This window comes from Prosopis cineraria, unplaced genomic scaffold (genome assembly GCF_029017545.1).
Source record: "Prosopis cineraria cultivar Desert tree isolate PC_DT_omini unplaced genomic scaffold, ASM2901754v1 PC1042, whole genome shotgun sequence".
NCBI lineage: Eukaryota > Viridiplantae > Streptophyta > Magnoliopsida > Fabales > Fabaceae > Prosopis > Prosopis cineraria.
Genome location: NW_026556367.1, coordinates 1 through 18,332, shown reverse-complemented (window position 1 = coordinate 18,332; position 18,332 = coordinate 1). Strand labels below are relative to the sequence as shown.

Here is an 18,332-nt window from a genome sequence, read left to right as displayed (position 1 = left end):
CACACACACACATGGCCTTTGTTGAGAAAGAGATGATGTCGCCGACATACACCGCCATGCAAAGAACCCTCTAGCAATGAGGAAAGGGTTAAAACCCTAGTAAAGCATTCTTTGCGGTGCTCTCATGCTGTGATCTCTGAATACTAGAGCCAGGATATGCATCTAAAACTTTTAACTATCACTATAATTTTTTTAATTAAAAAAAGAGAGAGATGTTCTATAAAGAACCTATAAATTACAAAGAAAAATCTGTATGTATGGGTGTAGTTACGTTATGCATAGGTGCATAGTAGAGTATATATGTATGATTTGTTTATTGTTTTTTTTCGTCAAAATTATAGGGACTAGAAATGGGAGCTTTACCTTTGTGGGAAAGGGACAGATCCAAGAACAATTGTATGGGAAGGGCTAAAATGCAAAATTACATAATAGTAGGGACCTAAATTAGTTTTAGCAATTTTTACAAGTAAAAACAAAGTATTATTTTGAAAAAATATGTGACTAGGGATAAATTCGTCCCTACTTGAGGGATATTATCAATGACATCAAGAAACACCTATCTGTTATAGAGGACATCGAACTCTTTCACACTTGCAAGCACTAGCATACTAAGAGTAGGCATATGCCCTTCTCATATTTTGAAAATGATAAAAGGACAAAATACCCATAAAGTGAGCAGCCAGGGGCACTCAGTATCCTTAAGTGACAAAAAGGAAAAAAATACCTATAACGTCATATTTGTGGGTGTAGAAGTAACCAATCCATCTCTTGCCTCTTAACTCCATTTATTTCATGTGTTAATTGCTTATCTGGCCTGCCACCTGTCGTCTGACTAGTCTAACACTGACGTGGCTTATTGTTGCAGGTTTAAAAATGATGAGTCAGCTATAATGGTTGACATACAATTTTTGAAAATAAACATAGAATGATGAAATAATAACCAATGTTTATTCTTGTGTTTTAGGCTTACGCACAAGCACTCTGTGTTTATTCAAAATAAAAAATCGAGAGGTCTGTAGGGTTTATTTGGAATTGAGATTTTTGTAATAGGGAAGAAGAAAGGAAAAGTGCCAATAGTTGACACACAAGGTAGTGAAGGAAATGAGGCTCAGGTGACAGAAGAATCGCTTGTCAGGGTTTCAGAAGAAAAAGAATTATAAAAGCACGAGTAAGCACCGATTTTGATCTTTAAATTTTTAGCATCTAATTTTCATCCTTTGAACAATAAAATCCCCTTGAAATATTTAGATTTTCATCCTTTGATTTTTATCTTTGAATTTTTATCTTCAGATTTTTGTCCTATTTTCTATGAGTAAAGTAATATGGCTAAAGTTAATGCTATAGAAGAAGAAGGCAATAACCAAGGATTGTTGAGTAATGCAAGGCGAGCAGAGCTTCTGGCTATAGATTTCCAAATGGTGGATGCAGTAGACAAAGGATGGGAATAGACTAGAAGATGATTGAGAGGTGATTATGATTCAATAATTAAAAATATGTTTTATGGTGATAGGTTAATTTTTAGGGAAAAAGTAGACTTAGCTTCTAAAGATAAGATAGATAGTGTGCAAGATGTAATTAATGATGACATAGAAGATGTAAAAGGTCTTGATGACATACCTAAAGATGTGGAAAGGATAGTAGAAGCAATAGATGAGTCTACGGACCAAATTATTCAATATGGTAGGGACTTGTCTGGTGGTGATGTATCTGAGAAGGATGATAGTAATTTGTCTGATAGTCAGGATGAGAGTTATAAGGAAGATTCTATGGATGATGATACCGAGAAGAGTTTAGATGATTTGTATCTATATTATGAAAGTGAGGCATCTGTTAAAAGAAGTAATGAGGATTCATTGGGCCTTGAGGCTAACCATGGGCCTTTAAGATGCTTAAAAAGCCTATAAAGGAGGGAAGCAAGCCTTTTTTTAATAGGGGCATAACTTTTCCTAACAAAAGTGCCATTAAAATGGCTGTAGACAACTATACAGTACACATTAGTGTGAATCTAAGAATGAATAGGAATGAGAAAAACAGGATCTAGTATATATGTCAAGAAGGGTGTCCATTTATTCTCTATGCTTCTAAAGATGGGTCCAATCCAAGTATGAAAGTGAAGACTTTATGTTATGAGCATAAGTATTCTGGGGTTTACAAGAATCCACGAGCCTCTATGTATTGGTTGGCTAACCAGTTTAAGGATAAAATTCAAGAGAATCCTCACTTCAAGCTAAAGGACATGAAAAGAGATGTGGAGAGAGAGATGAAGATGCACGTGAGTATCAACAAGTGTAAGCAAGCAAAGAGGAAAATACTTCGAGAGATGGAGGGGAACTATGTATATGAGTTTGGCAAATTAGAAGCCTATTGCAATGAGTTGAGGATCTTAAATTTAGGAATTGATGTAAGTGTTGAGGTTAGCAATTAGGCCCTAGAAGCTGGAAGAAGACTTTTTAAGAGGATGTACCTCTGCTTTAATGCTTTAAAGGTATGAATCTTGTTTTTTTAGGAATTTTTTTTATTACCTTATAAAATTTGTTTGACTTATATAAATAATATGTTTCAAGTTGGTTGGAAATAGGGTTGTAGGCCATTTATAGGAATAGGTGGGACATTTTTTAAAGGAAAAGCTACGGGTATTTTACTTATAGCTGTAGGTTTAGATGCTGATAATTCCTTATACCCGTTGGCTTTTAGATTGACTAAAAAGAGATTGGCACAAATTGGACATGGTTTATCCAATAGCTACAAAGGTCACTAGATCTTGGCAATAGGTTAAAAGTGACTATTATGTTAGATATGCAAAAGGTAAGATATACAAATGTCAATGTATGTGCTGTGTTGATGTCTAGTATTCTTATCATGTTTAATATGCTTATATAGGGCTTAATGACTGCTGTATTCGATGTGCTGCCAGAGGCTGAGTATAGGTTATGTGCTCAACATATCTATGCAAATTGGTCTAAGAGATGGAAGGGGAATGAATTGAGAAAGATCTTCTTCGTATGTGCTTGGAGCTCATTCGAGGCACAGTTTAAAGACAACCTTAAGGTTGTGGGCAACTTAAGTAGCCAAGTAGTAGAGACAGTGTTAAGTTATCTAATACAAGCATGGGTAAGAGCTTACTTCAATTCTAGATGTTGGACATAGGTAGTTGATAACAACTCCATTGAGAGTTTTAATTCATGGATTGATAAATATAGGTATTTACTTATTATTAACATGTTTGATGGTATAAGAGTAAAAATGATGCAAAAGTGGGCAGAGAAGAGAATCGTGTGACGAAGTGGCAAAGTGATTATAGTTCTAAGTATATGGAAGAGTGTACTGTTGTATTCAATGGGGACGAGGGCTATGAGGTCATTGAAGGGTAGGATAGGCACACAGTGTTTATAACTAGGAAGATATGTACTTGTCGAGCATGGGATTTGACTAGAATCCCATGCTAACATGCTATTTGTGCTTTATATCATGTGAAGCTGGACCCTATTACCCAAATTTCACTCTTCTACCACAAGAACTCATACGCCATTAGCTATGGGTAAAAATTGTAGCCTGTCAGGAGTAAGAATTTTTGGATAGTGAAAATACTTTTCCTATGCTACCACCACCTATTTGTATGTTACCTGAAAAGCCTAAAAAAAGAGAATCAAAATAGAAAAGGTAGATAGGAGGAAGGCTAAGGCTGGAATCAAACCAAAAAATTGAGCAAGAAGGGTAGATCCATTACTTGTAGTATTTGCAAAAAAAAGGACACAATAAATTTCATTACAAGGAGGTAAATTTAAATTCTCATTTCTATTCTGTTAGACGCTGTATTTATGAGATTTGAACAAATATTATGTTAAATGCTATTATTTCAGAAAGTATCTTCAACTGAAATGCCTGTGAGCTAACCCAATGAGAGTCAATTGACTCAAGCTGTACAACGCCTTATTTTAAGGAGAAAGCAACCAATAAGAAGGAAGCAACCAATTGGAATTAGCATCATAATAGATGATCACACTAACAAGATAATGTATAATGTGAGCTTATTTCAACAATTGTGTGGCTTATTTCAATACTTGTTATTACTGCTTTAAGTGGAATGTGTGTGACTTATTTTAATATTTATTTCCATTTTTATTTAACCAACAATTTTCCTAAACATTATAGCCTGGACAAATTTTTGAGCAAGTAATTATTGAAGGCTTTAGACAAGAATACATGATGCGACATGCTGATCATGAGACACGCTTCCCTATACCCAATGATAAAGAAATGAGAAGATCAAGGCGTTATATATCTAAGGTTGGAGAGGGGTCAAGAAAAATACCTTTAACTAATAAAGTGACCTCTACATCATAAAGTTCACAGCTACCAATTGATCCCCCAAGTTTAACATGAAAGGCCAAGGCATGTGTGACAACCTCATAGCTCTTGGCGGAGAGAGAGAAGAGAATTGGCAAGACTAAGGGCAACACAAGGAACATGTAATTTGTGTAATAGTCTGTTAGGTTGTTAATATTAAGTTTTCTAATGTAAATTGTAGTTGATGGTATTTTGGCCACTGTGTTAGCATATTTTACCTTCTCTTTTGTTACACTAATAATGATGCAAGTGGTACACTAATGTAAAGTGGCATTTCTTTTAGTAAACTAATCTATGTATTTGGGATGATGAAAATCAATAGGGAACTTTATGTTCCATTTTTGTCTCATTTTATGTTAACGTTCCATTTTGTATTTAGCAAACTTGCACATTGATTCTCATTTTGTATTCATAGAGACATGAATTTAGCATCATAATAGGGGATTAACCCTTTTCATTACAACTTGTAATACAATACATAAGAACTATATCAATTTAGTCAACCCCTCTTGTAACAAAACAAGAAGATTACCCATGACAGTAACAACATTGCCATTGCCAATTTAAAGCTCTATCTATGGTTCCTAAGTTTAATTTCATTCTTCCTATATCTTCCCTTAAGCTTCTTCAACTCTATTGAAATGGCACTAATCTCTTCATCAAATCTTTGACTGTCTAATCCTCTTATTAGCAAGGCATTCTCATCATACAACTTATCCATATCATCAAGTAACTCTTTATGACAACTTTCTCCCTCTCACCAAAATCACTATCGTGCTAAGTGAAGAAGCTGTACCCACCCCCGATGATGTCCAACATCGACATTAGGTAGCAATTGAAGAAATTAAGAAATAAATAATTTCAAATCACATTACCTGGTGATACCTTAGACACTCGTGAAATCTTCTCCCTGGGTTAGCATCCGTCCATGTTGTTCATCTCAGAGCAACTAAGTAACAGTGGCAACGCCTAGCCAGAATTTCATCTTCTTCATTGTGCCAAGCTCGTCTGATCTGTGTCACCCTCCTTCTGCTAATTCTGGTGGTTGACAGAAAAGATCATGCCATGTATCGAGTTAGAAGCAAAGAGTGAAGATGATGAAAGATTGACCAGAGCCCTCCTTCAATGATAAAATAAACACAGAGCGCTTGTGTGTAATCCTAAAACACAAGAATAAACATAGATTTTTATTTTATCATTCTATGTTTATTTTTAAAAATTGTGTGTTGATCATTGTAGTTGACTCATCATTTTCAAACCTACAACAATAAGCCACATCAATGTTAGACTAGTCAGATGACAGGTGGCAGGCCAGATAAGCAATTAACGCACGAAATAAATAGAGTTAAGAGGCAAGAGATAGATTGGTTACTTATGCACCTACAAATGTGACGTTATGAGTATTTTTGCCCTTTTTGTTACTTAAGGATAGTGGGTGTTCCTGGTTGTTCACTTTATGGGTATTTTTGTCCTTTTATCCTTTTAAAAATTCAGAGGACTCTACCTAGTGAGATTAGCATTGTGCCCCCACGCAAACTTTCATTTACACCCACTGGACGAAGTTAAAAAGGAAACACAGATGAGCATCATGTTCCCACACAACCTAGTTTTTTATAAGTATTTTTTATCTCATCCATGTGCCATTCTTTTGGGGGTTTTGACCAATTCCATATGTTTGTTGAAGATTTTCAAAATGGAGACACGTTGTTTAATTTTTTAGATTATTTACTTTGTTCAAATTTTTATTTAATATTTTATAAAAAATATTTACTTTTTATGTTTTTTAGTTAATAATTTGTTTTCTTACATGCATATATGATTTTTATGATTACATACTTTTTTTGGACAAAATTTATGATAATAAGTATGGTTTTTTTTTTTTTGGTCTTCGGCCTGGACCAGCTAGCAGGGATGCACTTGCTTTTTTTTTTTCTTTTTTTTTAATCTTAGCCAATAACACCCATTTTGGTGATAATGATGTCCTCCTCCAAGAAAATGTCTTGGATATGTGTGTTGAGAAATATACTTTTGATTTATTTTTTGCTTAGTTCCTCCAAACTTTCAAGCTTAGGGTTGTCGATTGTAGCTCCAAAAAAAAAAAAAGGGAGGGGTCATATTGATTTCTTTCTACTGCTGTTCCTTTGCATTATTTTTTTTATTTTAAAAATAGTGGTAGTAATGATGGTACTACTGACTGTATAAGAATTTACAATAATTATATTGTAAAATTTTTGTAACCTTTAAAGAAAGAAGGATTAAAAAGAAAAAAAAATATAAAATACTCTCTCTAATTTTATTTATGAGTCACATTTTAAAAAATTTATTTGGTTATATTTATAAATCACAGTATGATTTTTTAAGTAATATTTAAAAAATATTTTTAAAATTATCTTTTATAAGAGAGAGAAAACAACATGACGTCACTTTTTTAATTTGTTATATAAGGACATATTTAAAATTTCATACGCTTTTATTTTTTATACTTTTTTTGCATTAATATTGATATGTTGGTAGAAATCACTTATAAAAAAGATCAGAGAAGTAGTGAAGATGATTGAAAAAAATCATACTAAAAGATTGCTGAAAACCCTTGATTACCAAAAAGAATAAAAATATTATGAAATCATTTTAAATTATGTTGTGTGACACTTGACAAAAACATTGAATGAGAAAAGATAAAAATAGCCCTTTTAAATGTCATTTAACAGAAATATTGACATAACAAAAATGTGCATATGGAAAAAAATAAATAATGATAACAGTTTAACAAGTATAATAGTAAAAAATAACAATATGAAAAAGCAAAAAAATGAAAAGTAATCATGATATTTTAATAAGAGTGCAGGGAGTAACAAGTGTCAAGTGTGACATTTTAACAATCATGTATGATGGATGAAATGACAAATAAAGTTATTATTTTTGAAGTATGTATATGGAAAATTACAAGTAAGCATGACATTTTAACAAACATGAATGTGAAAAATAAAAGGCGTAATTAATGTTCTGATGAGTCTGGTGATAGAAAATCACAAGTGAGAACATTATTTTGATAGAGATACGTATAAAAAAATGACAAGCAACAATAACAATTTAACGAGTAGAAGTGTGTAAAATAACAATAATGAAAGTAAAAAAAAATGACAAGCATGATTATTTTGTCTTTTCTCATTCAATTTTTTTGTTAGATGTTATGTTAGGAATGTCAGAGTAATTTCAGAATTTTTTTAATCCCTTTTCATAATTAAAGTCTTCAGCGGCGGGCTTTCAATTTGATTTTTCCAATATGATTTCCTCCTTTCTCTCCTTAATTTCTTTTTTTTCTATCTTCTCTTCAAAACCTAATTAGTGTATTTAGAGAGAATTAATTAAAAAGAGATGAAACGGTAGCTAGTTAATGAAATATAAATTTTGTACACGATGTACTTCTTTTGTCTAATTTTCTTTTGGTTGGGTGACGGCAAATTTTTTAGAATACGGAAGTAAATGGTACCTCTCCCAACAAATCACATGCACGTCTAATTTCATTTACGTACTGCCTTTTGGATATCATAATTTTTGTTATATAAATAATAAAAGTTTGGTTTATACTAAAAACCAGACCTAAAATAATATTTTTTAGAATTCAATTGTGATACTATTTATTTTGCAAAATAATATCTTTGCCTTAATTTTTTTTCTCTTGAATTTTGAAAAGTATAATTAATTATGTATTCTAAATTTATAAAAAAGCAATTTAAAAAAAAAACAAGTTTCATGCTATTCATTACTTATCAGAGTTTGAATATTCATAATCATTATATCACATAAATAATAAATAATTTATATTAAATTCAAAATACATTTTTTTCAGTGAGTCAAAATACATATAACCATAGTATAGATCATACTTTGTCTCACAAGAGTAATCCATCATTCTAATGGTTGCTTGAGTCACGTCTCTGTACATGTCCCAACGTGATTAGAAGGATCGCCTTTTATATTCAAATACTTGAAAAAGATTAGACTCCATTGTTAATAGAATATATTTTTTATATCTCACAACAAAAATTATATATAGTGTTATATTTTTGAAGTAAAAAAATGTGCATCTTAAATATAAAAGAATAATACAATTTATACTAATTTTTTAGTGGAAAAAGTATTGCAATAATTATTTTACTCATCCAAAAGTTTTTAAAGAATGGATAAGTTATTAAAGGAAAATCTCATATGAGGATCCCTGAGATAATTTATATTTAAGGAGGACCATAAAATTTTGAAATTGCATTGCGTAAATAATAAACCATTCAAGTTTTGACAATATTTCATTTGTAATTAAAAATAACATATTCAAACTTTAACAAGATGAAAAAATGAGTACAAGTTTAATGAAACAAGTATTCACCTTATATAAATAATAAGTCATTCAAATTTTGATAATAAATTCATTTGTGTTAAACAATAACATATTCAGACATCAACAAAATAGAAAAAAACTAATGAGATGTGTTTAATTGTATAAGTATTAGTATTTATTTAACAAGTATTTATTCAAAATTTGACAATAACTCATTCAAAGTTAACTATATATTTGGACTTTAACATGCAATTTTTTTATTTTTTAAAATTTTAGGATAATGCCATTTTTTCTTAAAAACTTAATTTCAGATGGGTACTAAGAGACTATAGTTCAATTTTAGAATATTATAGTCCTTCTTTTATATTACTCCCTCCAATTTTTTTGCAGGAGACAAAAATTATATCACACAATTTAAAAAAATAGATTAACTATATTAATTGTGTCTGAAAATAAAAGAATTAGACTACAATACCCTTTATTAATTATGTTAATTAAGCATTTATTAATTTTTTTATAATTGTAAATGATGAAATTATTAGGAATAATATAAAAAATTTATAATAAATATTATTAAAAATGTGATTTTACTTATATAAAAAAATAAAAAGAAAATATAACTTTAGATCCCTCTACTTTATTTATATTTTGATATTAGTTCCTATATTTTTTTTAAATGTTTTTGGTCATTGTTAGGGACCTAAAATAATAAAAATATAAAAATATAAATATCAAAAAAATTAAAAAAATATAAAAATTAATAAAAAATACGAACAAAATATAAAGACCTAAATTTATGGTAAAGGTAAACTAACAGTGATTCCGCAAATAAAAAACGGAGGGAGTAATTACCTCCAGAGATTTTCCAATTACCGAACTGGAAAATGGAAGGCATGGACTCACATGCGGCGCACGTGAGCACCTTCTAAACCCTAACCCCCCCCCTTCTCATCTTCGCGCACACTCTGACGAAATAACCTTAACTCCGTGATGGCTTCCCGCCGGCTCCTATCATCGTTCCGATCATCCCTTGGCCGATATTCATTGGTGTCTCAAGTTACGACCTCGAATGCTCGATTATCTTCCTCAGATGTTTATTCTGGCAATTCCTTTTCCAATGTAAGTTTCCATTTCATTCTGAAAGAATGTTCTGCGATTCATTGCGATCTGATGGTGCTACTGCTATGTAAAATGCCGAGAAAGCCGCGATATTGTCATTTTTATACTGCTTTAGAATGATATTTTACTTAATAATTAAATATTTTAGTGTCTCGGATATGCATGGTTAGACTTGTTGCTTTGCTCTTTCTTCTTTGATGCAATCGGGAAATGCTATTGACAGGGGCGGGTTCAGGATTTAAGTTTGAGGGGCGCACCCAGATTAAAGAGCATTTAGCACCAATTTTTCATAAATCTTGGGGTGATGGACATCTATAACACCTATGTAATGCTAAGGGGAAAAAAAAAATTGCTGCATGGCCCTGCCAGTCCCCTCCTCCCTCCACCCCCTGGCTATTGATATCCGTAGCTTATGGCCATTATATGCTTCTTACGCATCCAGTTCAGGCGAATATTGCTCCCTTCATTCATCGAAAACTGTTCCTGTTATACCTTCTTTAAACTCTTTTTAATCAGTGCTGCCACCAGTCTCCGGCAATTCCTTTGTTTTTCACGCCTTGTTGGTGGGTTCTGTTTAACTGGTGAAAATGATTATCACTCTCATTAAGTATAGGGAGGACATAACTGCAACAATGAAGGCATGTAGGGATGCTATTTCTTCTGAGCTTACCGAAGGGATATATCTGGCTGTGTATGATAAGAATAATCTGATATACTGATAAACATAAACATGAGAAGCTCTGTTTTTGAATGGAGCCATGAACAGTTGTTTGATAGTTACATTTTAATGTTCTGGATTATATGAACTGTGAATTGGTCTTGAAGCTGATATATAGTTCTTTAGCTTTACTTGGTAATGTTCTGGGTTATGTGAATTGTGAGTGGGTATTAAGGCTGATATGTAGATTAGCTTTACTTAACTGTTTTGTCCAAGAAGTTTTACTTAGACTGAGTATTTTTATATATGAAAGGACATGGCTGAAATGTTTCCATTGGATGCACCCAAGGGCTATAAAGATAATAGTAGCACATTGAACTGCTCTTGAAGAGCAGCAGATAATCTGGTCCTGAACTACAGTGTTATTCTTAATTGACTGGTTTGACATCAAGATTATGTTACGTCTTCCTTTTTTTGTGCTTGGTGTGAGGCTTTATTTATTTATTTATTTATTTTTTAAAGCGAACCCCAATTTTTTGATGTTCAAAGCAATTGTGCCTCTTCTACACTAATTAGTTGTGCATGGCCTTTGCTTACTTTATAGTTTTTCTTTGTTTGCTTTTGGTTTGAAGGTTTATCGTCATCCAGCAATGCACACCTGTTTCTATTTCTGATGAAGTTTCTTTTTAACATTACATATACAAGCTTTGTTGTTTTGTTCATGTTACATATTCTTGATTGAGTGACTAAATTAAATGTGACATAAGAAATTTGAGACCTTTTGAGTGCAATATTAGTAATATTAATGGTCAGGTATTTTGAAATAGTGGGCTTTGGATTTTAGACCCTGATCAATGGATATCTTCTGCCTTCCAATCCTCAGCTGACTAAGATTATTTCCCCAGACTGCTGCACTCTCAAGACTTGAATCCAAAAATGGCTTAGCGTCAATACTTGGAGATTCTAGATTGAGTTTGTCTCACCAAGCTGCTGCACTTGCACCCTGTTTCCCTTCCAGATTTATGTCAACCCAGATAAACTCTGTTGACTCTTCTGAAGATAGTTCCACTCCTGTCTCTGAAGTGCCTCCTCGCATTAAATTTAAGAGATTAGATAAAACTGCTAAGCACATTATGCAGGCACATGACTACTCTTTCTTCCTTTTAAGTTGGTACATTTTATTTTTATCACTGTAAGAGTTGCTGATATCTTGCCGTTGTAGATTATAGATAAGGAAGCAGTAGGTGAAGTCAGAGCACTGAGAGAGATACCAGATATACAACCAGGCTACATTGTGCAACTCAAAGTGGTATGGGATTTTGTTTTGAAGATGTAAAATATTATTGCTATATCCGGGTACTGTTCAAAATATTAACTGGATATTTTCCTTATAAACTGAGACAACAGGAAGTTCCTGAGAACAAGCGCCGTATTTCAATCATAAAAGGCATTGTCATTGCAAGGCGAAATGCTGGTCTTAATACTACATTTAGAATTAGGAGGCTAGTGGCTGGAGTCGGAATTGAGTCTCTCTTCCCACTGTGAGCTCTAACTTCTCAGTTTTTGATGGATTTGCCTGCAGATGAGCTATGTTGTACTGGTAAAGTCGCATTTGGTTTTGATTAAGCTTTGTGCAATAGGTATTCGCCGAACATAAAGGAGATAAAGGTGCTTGAGAAGAAGAGAGTGAGAAGGGCCAAACTCTACTACCTTAGGGAGAAGATGGATGCACTTAAAAGGCAATAACCAAGTTCGTCCTGGTAGAAATTTTTGATGATTCAAAATTTATTTGTACTCCGTATCTGCCTGTGGATGCAAGCGCCTGCATCTGTTTCCTTATTGACGTGATTTCACAATATATAGTTTTCATGCATATCCTCTGAGCTGGCAGATGTTTTGGGGAGGCAACATGTCAGAAATTGTATTGAGATGCATTCATATGAGAATATCTTATTTCAAAAGTTTTCTCAACGAGTGTAAAGATCTTCCCCCAAGTTGTAAGGATTATCTTTACTTTTGCTAATATTATGATAAAAATGCATCTGCTTGGGCTTGATTGTAAATGTTGATTAACTGCAAATTGTTACTAAGAACATTGAGAATGTTGGGGGTGAATAAAAAGCTCTCCGGTTTTTCATTGTTTCAAAAGCTTAGATGGTAAGTAAAACCCTATCGTTGTCACCGATAGGTTGGAGCGCACACTCGGACTCACCCGCCACGTTCTATTTTTATGTAACTCCACGTTACATATATTAAAATACTTGGCACACATTCCATCTGCATCTGATAAGAGTTCGAAGCTAGGGGCCTTCGTTTTATAAAATGCATGGTGGCGGCGTGAACAAAGGGGATGGAGCTTTTGAACTTCCCGAAGCTGGTCTTTTTAATCAAGGTTTCTTATCTGATATGGAGTGAATGAGTCGCGGTTGTGATGGAACGTGGGAATTAGTTATAGGATTCTTTATTATATTATAATATTGAAAGCATTTTAATGATTGTCGAGTTGAATTAAAAGATAGAGTATGGATGATTAAATTGTAAGCTGTCTTGTATGTGGGGATGAATTACAAGGTCAAACATTTGAATTGTTCTTCTGAAAATTTGTTTATCGCACGAACTCAGATTTTGTCCCTTGAACTTGGTTTCGTGTGTGTCTTTCATATTTGTATACTTTAAACAAATAATATAAAAAATAAAACTAAATGTTCAATTTAATTTAATTTTTTATATTTTATCACTATCTTTTATTGTGCGTATAAATTTCTGTATATAAAGTTACGATTATTGTTATTTTTTTGGATGGACCTCCGCTATTTTATCCTATTCCTCTGTCTAATTCATTCGTTATATTGAGTTAATAATTTGGACTTAAAAAAAGTTGCAATAAATACATTTCTGCGCAAACGTGGCGTGGCGGCGAACTTCCACGCTTGGTCAAAACACGGAACCGGGGGAAATTCATGCCATGCTTCAGTTTTCTTTTGGGTTAAATAATACCATTACTCTTGACTTAACTAGAATACCTGACTCCACAAGTCTGGTCTTTGAAGCTTTGTTTTTGGCCTGACTGGTCTGTGATGCTTGATAAGCAAAACAATGGAGAGTTTCAGAGTTCTGTGTCTTCATTCCTTGCTGGTATGCTTTACGAGGACTCTCGCCTTCACAAGACACTATCACACCAAGAAACTTGATTAGAGATGGCGAGACTTTAGTTTCTGCAAGTGGGTTTTTCGAACTCGGATTCTTCGGCCCTGGGTCTCCAAATGCCCGATACTTAGGAATATGGTACAAGAAATCTCCTTCTACAGTCTTCTGGGTTGCCAACCGAGACACACCTCTCAACAACAATAGGGGAAAGGGTGTTTTACAATTAAATGACGAAGGAGTTCTTCTCCTTCTCGATGCCACAAACAATACGGTGTGGTTTTCGAATAATTCATCAATCAGGGCATATAACCCTTTTGCCCAACTCTTGGATTCGGGAAATCTCGTCGTGAAAAATGGACGTGGGAGCGGTAGCAATGGTAACTTGTACCGATTCTTATGGCAGAGTTTTGACCACCCTTGTGACACCTTAATGCCAGGAATGAAGCTTGGGTGGAGTCAACAAACGGGGTTGGACAGATTTCTGTCGTCATGGAAAAGCTCAGATGATCCAGGTCGGGGAGATTATGTAATCAAAATAGACCGTAAAGGGTATCCGCAATGCGTTGAACTGAAAGGTTCCGAGGTGAAGGTTAGAGTTGGGTCATGGAATGGCTTCTCCTTCACATGTTGTACGTGTGTCCAAAGTGTGTGTGTGTCAAAGTACTACATTAACTAAAGAAAGGAATTCCTAGTGTATATATATTAAGGAATGAAATAAGTTAATAAAATGGGCTTAAAGAAGAAGTGGCTTCGTGCATATGAGACAGGTCAACTCAAAATAATTGCAGTTGAAATTAGCCAATTCGCCTCCTCCTGCGCGCGAGTTCAAGAGGCATTGGGTTCTTTTTACTAGGTTATTTTATAAAAAATTATTAAATAAATAATTACTTTTAACTTACCCGAAAAACATCTGATTTTGCTGTTTTGAGTTTAAACTTGAGCAGTTTCTGAACATTAAACCTCTTCTGGAAACCGAATTTTGAAGGTTAATGTTTTGTCTGCCAAACGTCTTCAGATTAATGAACGCTGAACGTTTTTGAATTAATGGACATGCACGTTTGCTGTTTGAGGCGTCTGTAACTGAAGCGTTAAACGCTGAACGTTCGTTGTTTAATGTGTGTATAACCGAACCATTAATCGGTAATTATAACCCAACGTTTGTGTCTCCTTCCTCGGCCTACATATACCCATAGGTGAGGACAAAACAAAGGGCAAGCCTTCACAATTCTCTCCTCCCTTTGACTCCTGTTCGTCTGTGCTTGCTTTAGTTTCTATTATTCTGTTCCCTTACTCTATCTCAAGAAGTGCTTGTTTAATCTTGGGGAGCTGCCGGCCCGTCGTCTAGGTGTGCTGGAATAGTTCTTAAGGACAGTGTCTTTCCGGGCACGACTCAGGCAATCAGAAGCTCGCTGTTCACGTCGGTCGCTGGTGTCGCCTACATCACAGGGTTTCCAAATCATAATGTGGATCCCGCAATAACTTATGAGTTTGTGTTGAATGAAACAGAGGTACATTACAAATTTGAGCTGATAAATAATTCCATTTTCTCTAGATATACAGTGACCTCATCAGGGATTGGGCAGCGTTTTGATTGGGTAATTAAAACAAGCAGCTGGCAGGTAATGGCCTCTGGACCCCCTGACCAGTGCGCAAATTATGCCTTGTGTGGTTCCTATTCTATCTGCACCATCAGCAACAATCCTGTTTGCCAATGCTTGAGGGGGTATGAACCCAAGAATTTTAAGGAATGGAATGTGTCTGATTGGAACAGTGGCTGCGCTCGAAGGGTGCCTTTGGACTGTGATGGTGGTGATGGATTTAGAAAGTATACTGGCATCAAGTTGCCAGACACTTCTTCTTCATGGCATAACAAGACCGTAGGCCTTGAAGAATGTCAGAGATTATGTCTGCAAAACTGTTCTTGTACAGCATATTCAAATTTGGATATTCGAGGTGAAGGAAGTGGCTGCTTAATATGGTTTGATCAACTATTGGACATGAGACAATTTCCTGAAGGGGGACAAGACCTCTATGTACGAATTCCTGGTTCAGAGCTAGGTACTTTCATTGTTTGTTCACTTCATATCGTTTTTTCTTCTTCCCCTTCCAGGTATCTGTTGGTTAACTACAAGTTTTCACTTGTATGTTGTATCAATACGAAGGTGGGAGGGGTGAGGGAAAAGGGAGGAGCGTGTGTTAAAGGCACCAAGAAAACCAATTTTGCATGTTAACAACATCAGATTCTAATTTGAAGTGGTCTTGTGTCATTGTTTTTCTATTCGTTACGCTGTTTTGTTATTCTAATTTATTTATATTTCTTCATAAATTAGAGAAACTACTACTCTCTAAATGTAAAATTTTTACCACCTTTGAAGCTAGTCACAACTTTGGTAGTAGTTGCCTTTAATTGAGATGTTTTACTCAAGGTTGATGATCCCTCACATTGTCAGATCATTTTGGGAACCAAGGCCATGGGAGCATGGGCAAGAAGGAGATAGTGGTAATTGTAGTTGGCTGTGCAATATTTGTAACGAGTTTCATGATTTTTGGATTGATTTTAATTGCAAGGAAAAGGAAACTTCGAAAGTCAGGTAAATTTTATCATGCTTTTCTTTTAACATGAATATATATATTTTGTCACGGTTCTGAAATTCTGGATATTGTCACGTTCAACAACAATAATCTAGGGATGGAAATCATGGATATTCCAACATATAACCTGTCAGTCATTGCTAAGGCTAATGATAATTTCTCCACCATTAACAAATTGGGAGAAGGTGGCTTTGGGCCAGTATACAAGGTACTATAACCATATCAAAACAATGATTTTCTGTTATCTCTTTAAGAGTAACAAGAACTCTTAATTATGATTTTCAGGGTACACTAGATGGGCAAGAGTTAGCTGTGAAAAGGCTGTCAACGAAATCTGGTCAAGGGTTGGAGGAGTTGAAAAATGAAGTTGTGTTGATAGCAAAACTTCAGCACCGTAATCTTGTGAAGCTTCTTGGTTGCTGCATTGAAGGAGAAAGAAAAGTTGTTGATTTATGAATATATGCCAAACAAGAGCTTGGACCACTTTATTTTTGGTTTGAAACTCTGAGCCTTTGCCAAATTCCCAAGTTGTTGAGACTGCAACTAGCATTCTAACATGTTTTTAATGTCCAGATGAAACTCGAAGCAACTTGCTGGATTGGCTTAAGCGTTGGCATATTATTCATGGCATTGCTCGAGGACTTATTTATCTTCATATAGATCTCGATTGAGAATTATTCATAGAGATCTTAAAACAAGCAATATTCTACTAGATACTTATATGAATATAAAGATATCAGATTTTGGCTTGGCTCGCACATTTTGGGATGATCAAGTTGAGGCCAACACCAACAAAGTTGTTGGGAACATAGTAAGTTGTTTTGTCTCCTACATATTTATCACTTCCTTTGGGACTTCAGTTTTCCACTTATTTGAAATCAGAATTATATACTTTCAGTGGATACATGCCTCCTGAGTATGCTGTACATGGACAATTTTCAATGAAATCCAATGTCTTCAGCTTTGGTGTAATAGTGTTAGAGATTGTTAGTGGGAAGAAGAATAGAGGATTTTCAAACCCAGAGGACTACCTTAATCTTCTTGGACATGTAAGCATACTACCTAATTAAAAGAACTTTTTCAGATAGTTGGCTATGAAAGGATTAAAGAGGAACTCATCAAAATGAGTGAATGAATGGATCTCAGCACCTGAATCACCCATGTTCGTTCAGCATTCATTTACATTTTGTATAGCCTACTGAATCGCTGATATCTCAGACTTCTAATGATTTCTCAGTAGCTTAGTAGTCAAAGCAGAAAGTTTCCTGCTCATTATTTTGATCACTGTACGATTCTTTGCACTAGCTGGTTGTGTTAGGCTTCAATAAGAACTCCCCCCAAATTAATGTGAATAGGCCCCACCACCTGAAACACTCGTGTTTGTATTGGCTCATTGGCTCATTGCACAAACATTTGACATATTACAAGCACTTGAATTTTTCCCGGCATAGAAGTTTATTTATTTATTTATTTTTGGTATCACTCCGATGTTAGGCATGGAAATTGTGGATTGAAGGAAGACCAATGGAACTCATGGATGGATGTTTAAGGAAAGTTGCATTGAATCTGAAGTAATGAGATCTATCCAGGCAGGACTGCTATGTGTGCAACAGAGAGCTGAGGATAGGCCAGATATGTCAGCTGTAGTTCTAATGTTAAATGGTGAGAAATTGTTGCCACAGCCAAAAAGTTCCTGGTTTTTACACTGCAAGTGATTTTCCTCTTGATCCAACTTTGTACCAAAGATTCATACAGTTCTCACAAAATGAAATTTCTCAAACCATGCTAGAGGGAAGATGATTCATAGATGGCTGTGGCAATAACATCCAGTTTCAGTGTTCTCACCACTTGTTGAAATACCTGTTGTATGATTTTTTAAGAAAAATATTATAGAACATAATGATATTTTAAGATCGATTGTTTCAAGTTTAAATGTAATAAGTGATCAAGTGTACATTTTTGCAGCTGTACATTCACATGGTTGAAAAAAATTGAGCTGTATATAGGGGTTGGTCCCTTTCATTATGGGCTTTTCATTGCATCTTCCTATTTGAGAAGAACATTGGCCTTAAGAAATGTGGAGATATATCCCAATTTTGGAAAGCTTTGTGTTTTTGTTGACATGGATTTTAT

General features: G+C 34.3%; 1 protein-coding gene and 1 pseudogene across 1 annotated transcript; both read left to right on the top strand.

The window, feature by feature from the left end:
- The first annotated feature begins 9,635 nt into the window (after positions 1-9,635).
- LOC129299128 (50S ribosomal protein L19, chloroplastic-like) lies at positions 9,636-12,523 on the top strand. Its single transcript, XM_054937575.1, has 5 exons — positions 9,636-9,802; positions 11,366-11,599; positions 11,683-11,769; positions 11,868-12,001; positions 12,101-12,523. Exons 1-5 carry the CDS (start codon positions 9,674-9,676, stop codon positions 12,204-12,206), a joined length of 690 nt encoding a protein of 229 aa, XP_054793550.1. The 5' UTR covers positions 9,636-9,673; the 3' UTR covers positions 12,207-12,523.
- Positions 12,524-12,782: 259 nt separating this feature from the next.
- LOC129299127 (G-type lectin S-receptor-like serine/threonine-protein kinase At4g27290) lies at positions 12,783-18,055 on the top strand (annotated as a pseudogene).
- Positions 18,056-18,332: the final 277 nt, after the last annotated feature.

What these genes read in the sequence shown, in the direction of transcription:
- LOC129299128 (XM_054937575.1), top strand. Translation starts at nt 9,674, where the DNA reads ATGGCTTCCCGCCGGCTCCTATCATCGTTCCGATCATCCCTTGGCCGA. An exon ending in CTGGCAATTCCTTTTCCAAT is followed by an intron (nt 9,803 to 11,365) that starts GTAAGTTTCCAT and finishes TTATTTCCCCAG; the next exon opens with ACTGCTGCACTCTCAAGACT. An exon ending in CTGCTAAGCACATTATGCAG is followed by an intron (nt 11,600 to 11,682) that starts GCACATGACTAC and finishes TTGCCGTTGTAG; the next exon opens with ATTATAGATAAGGAAGCAGT.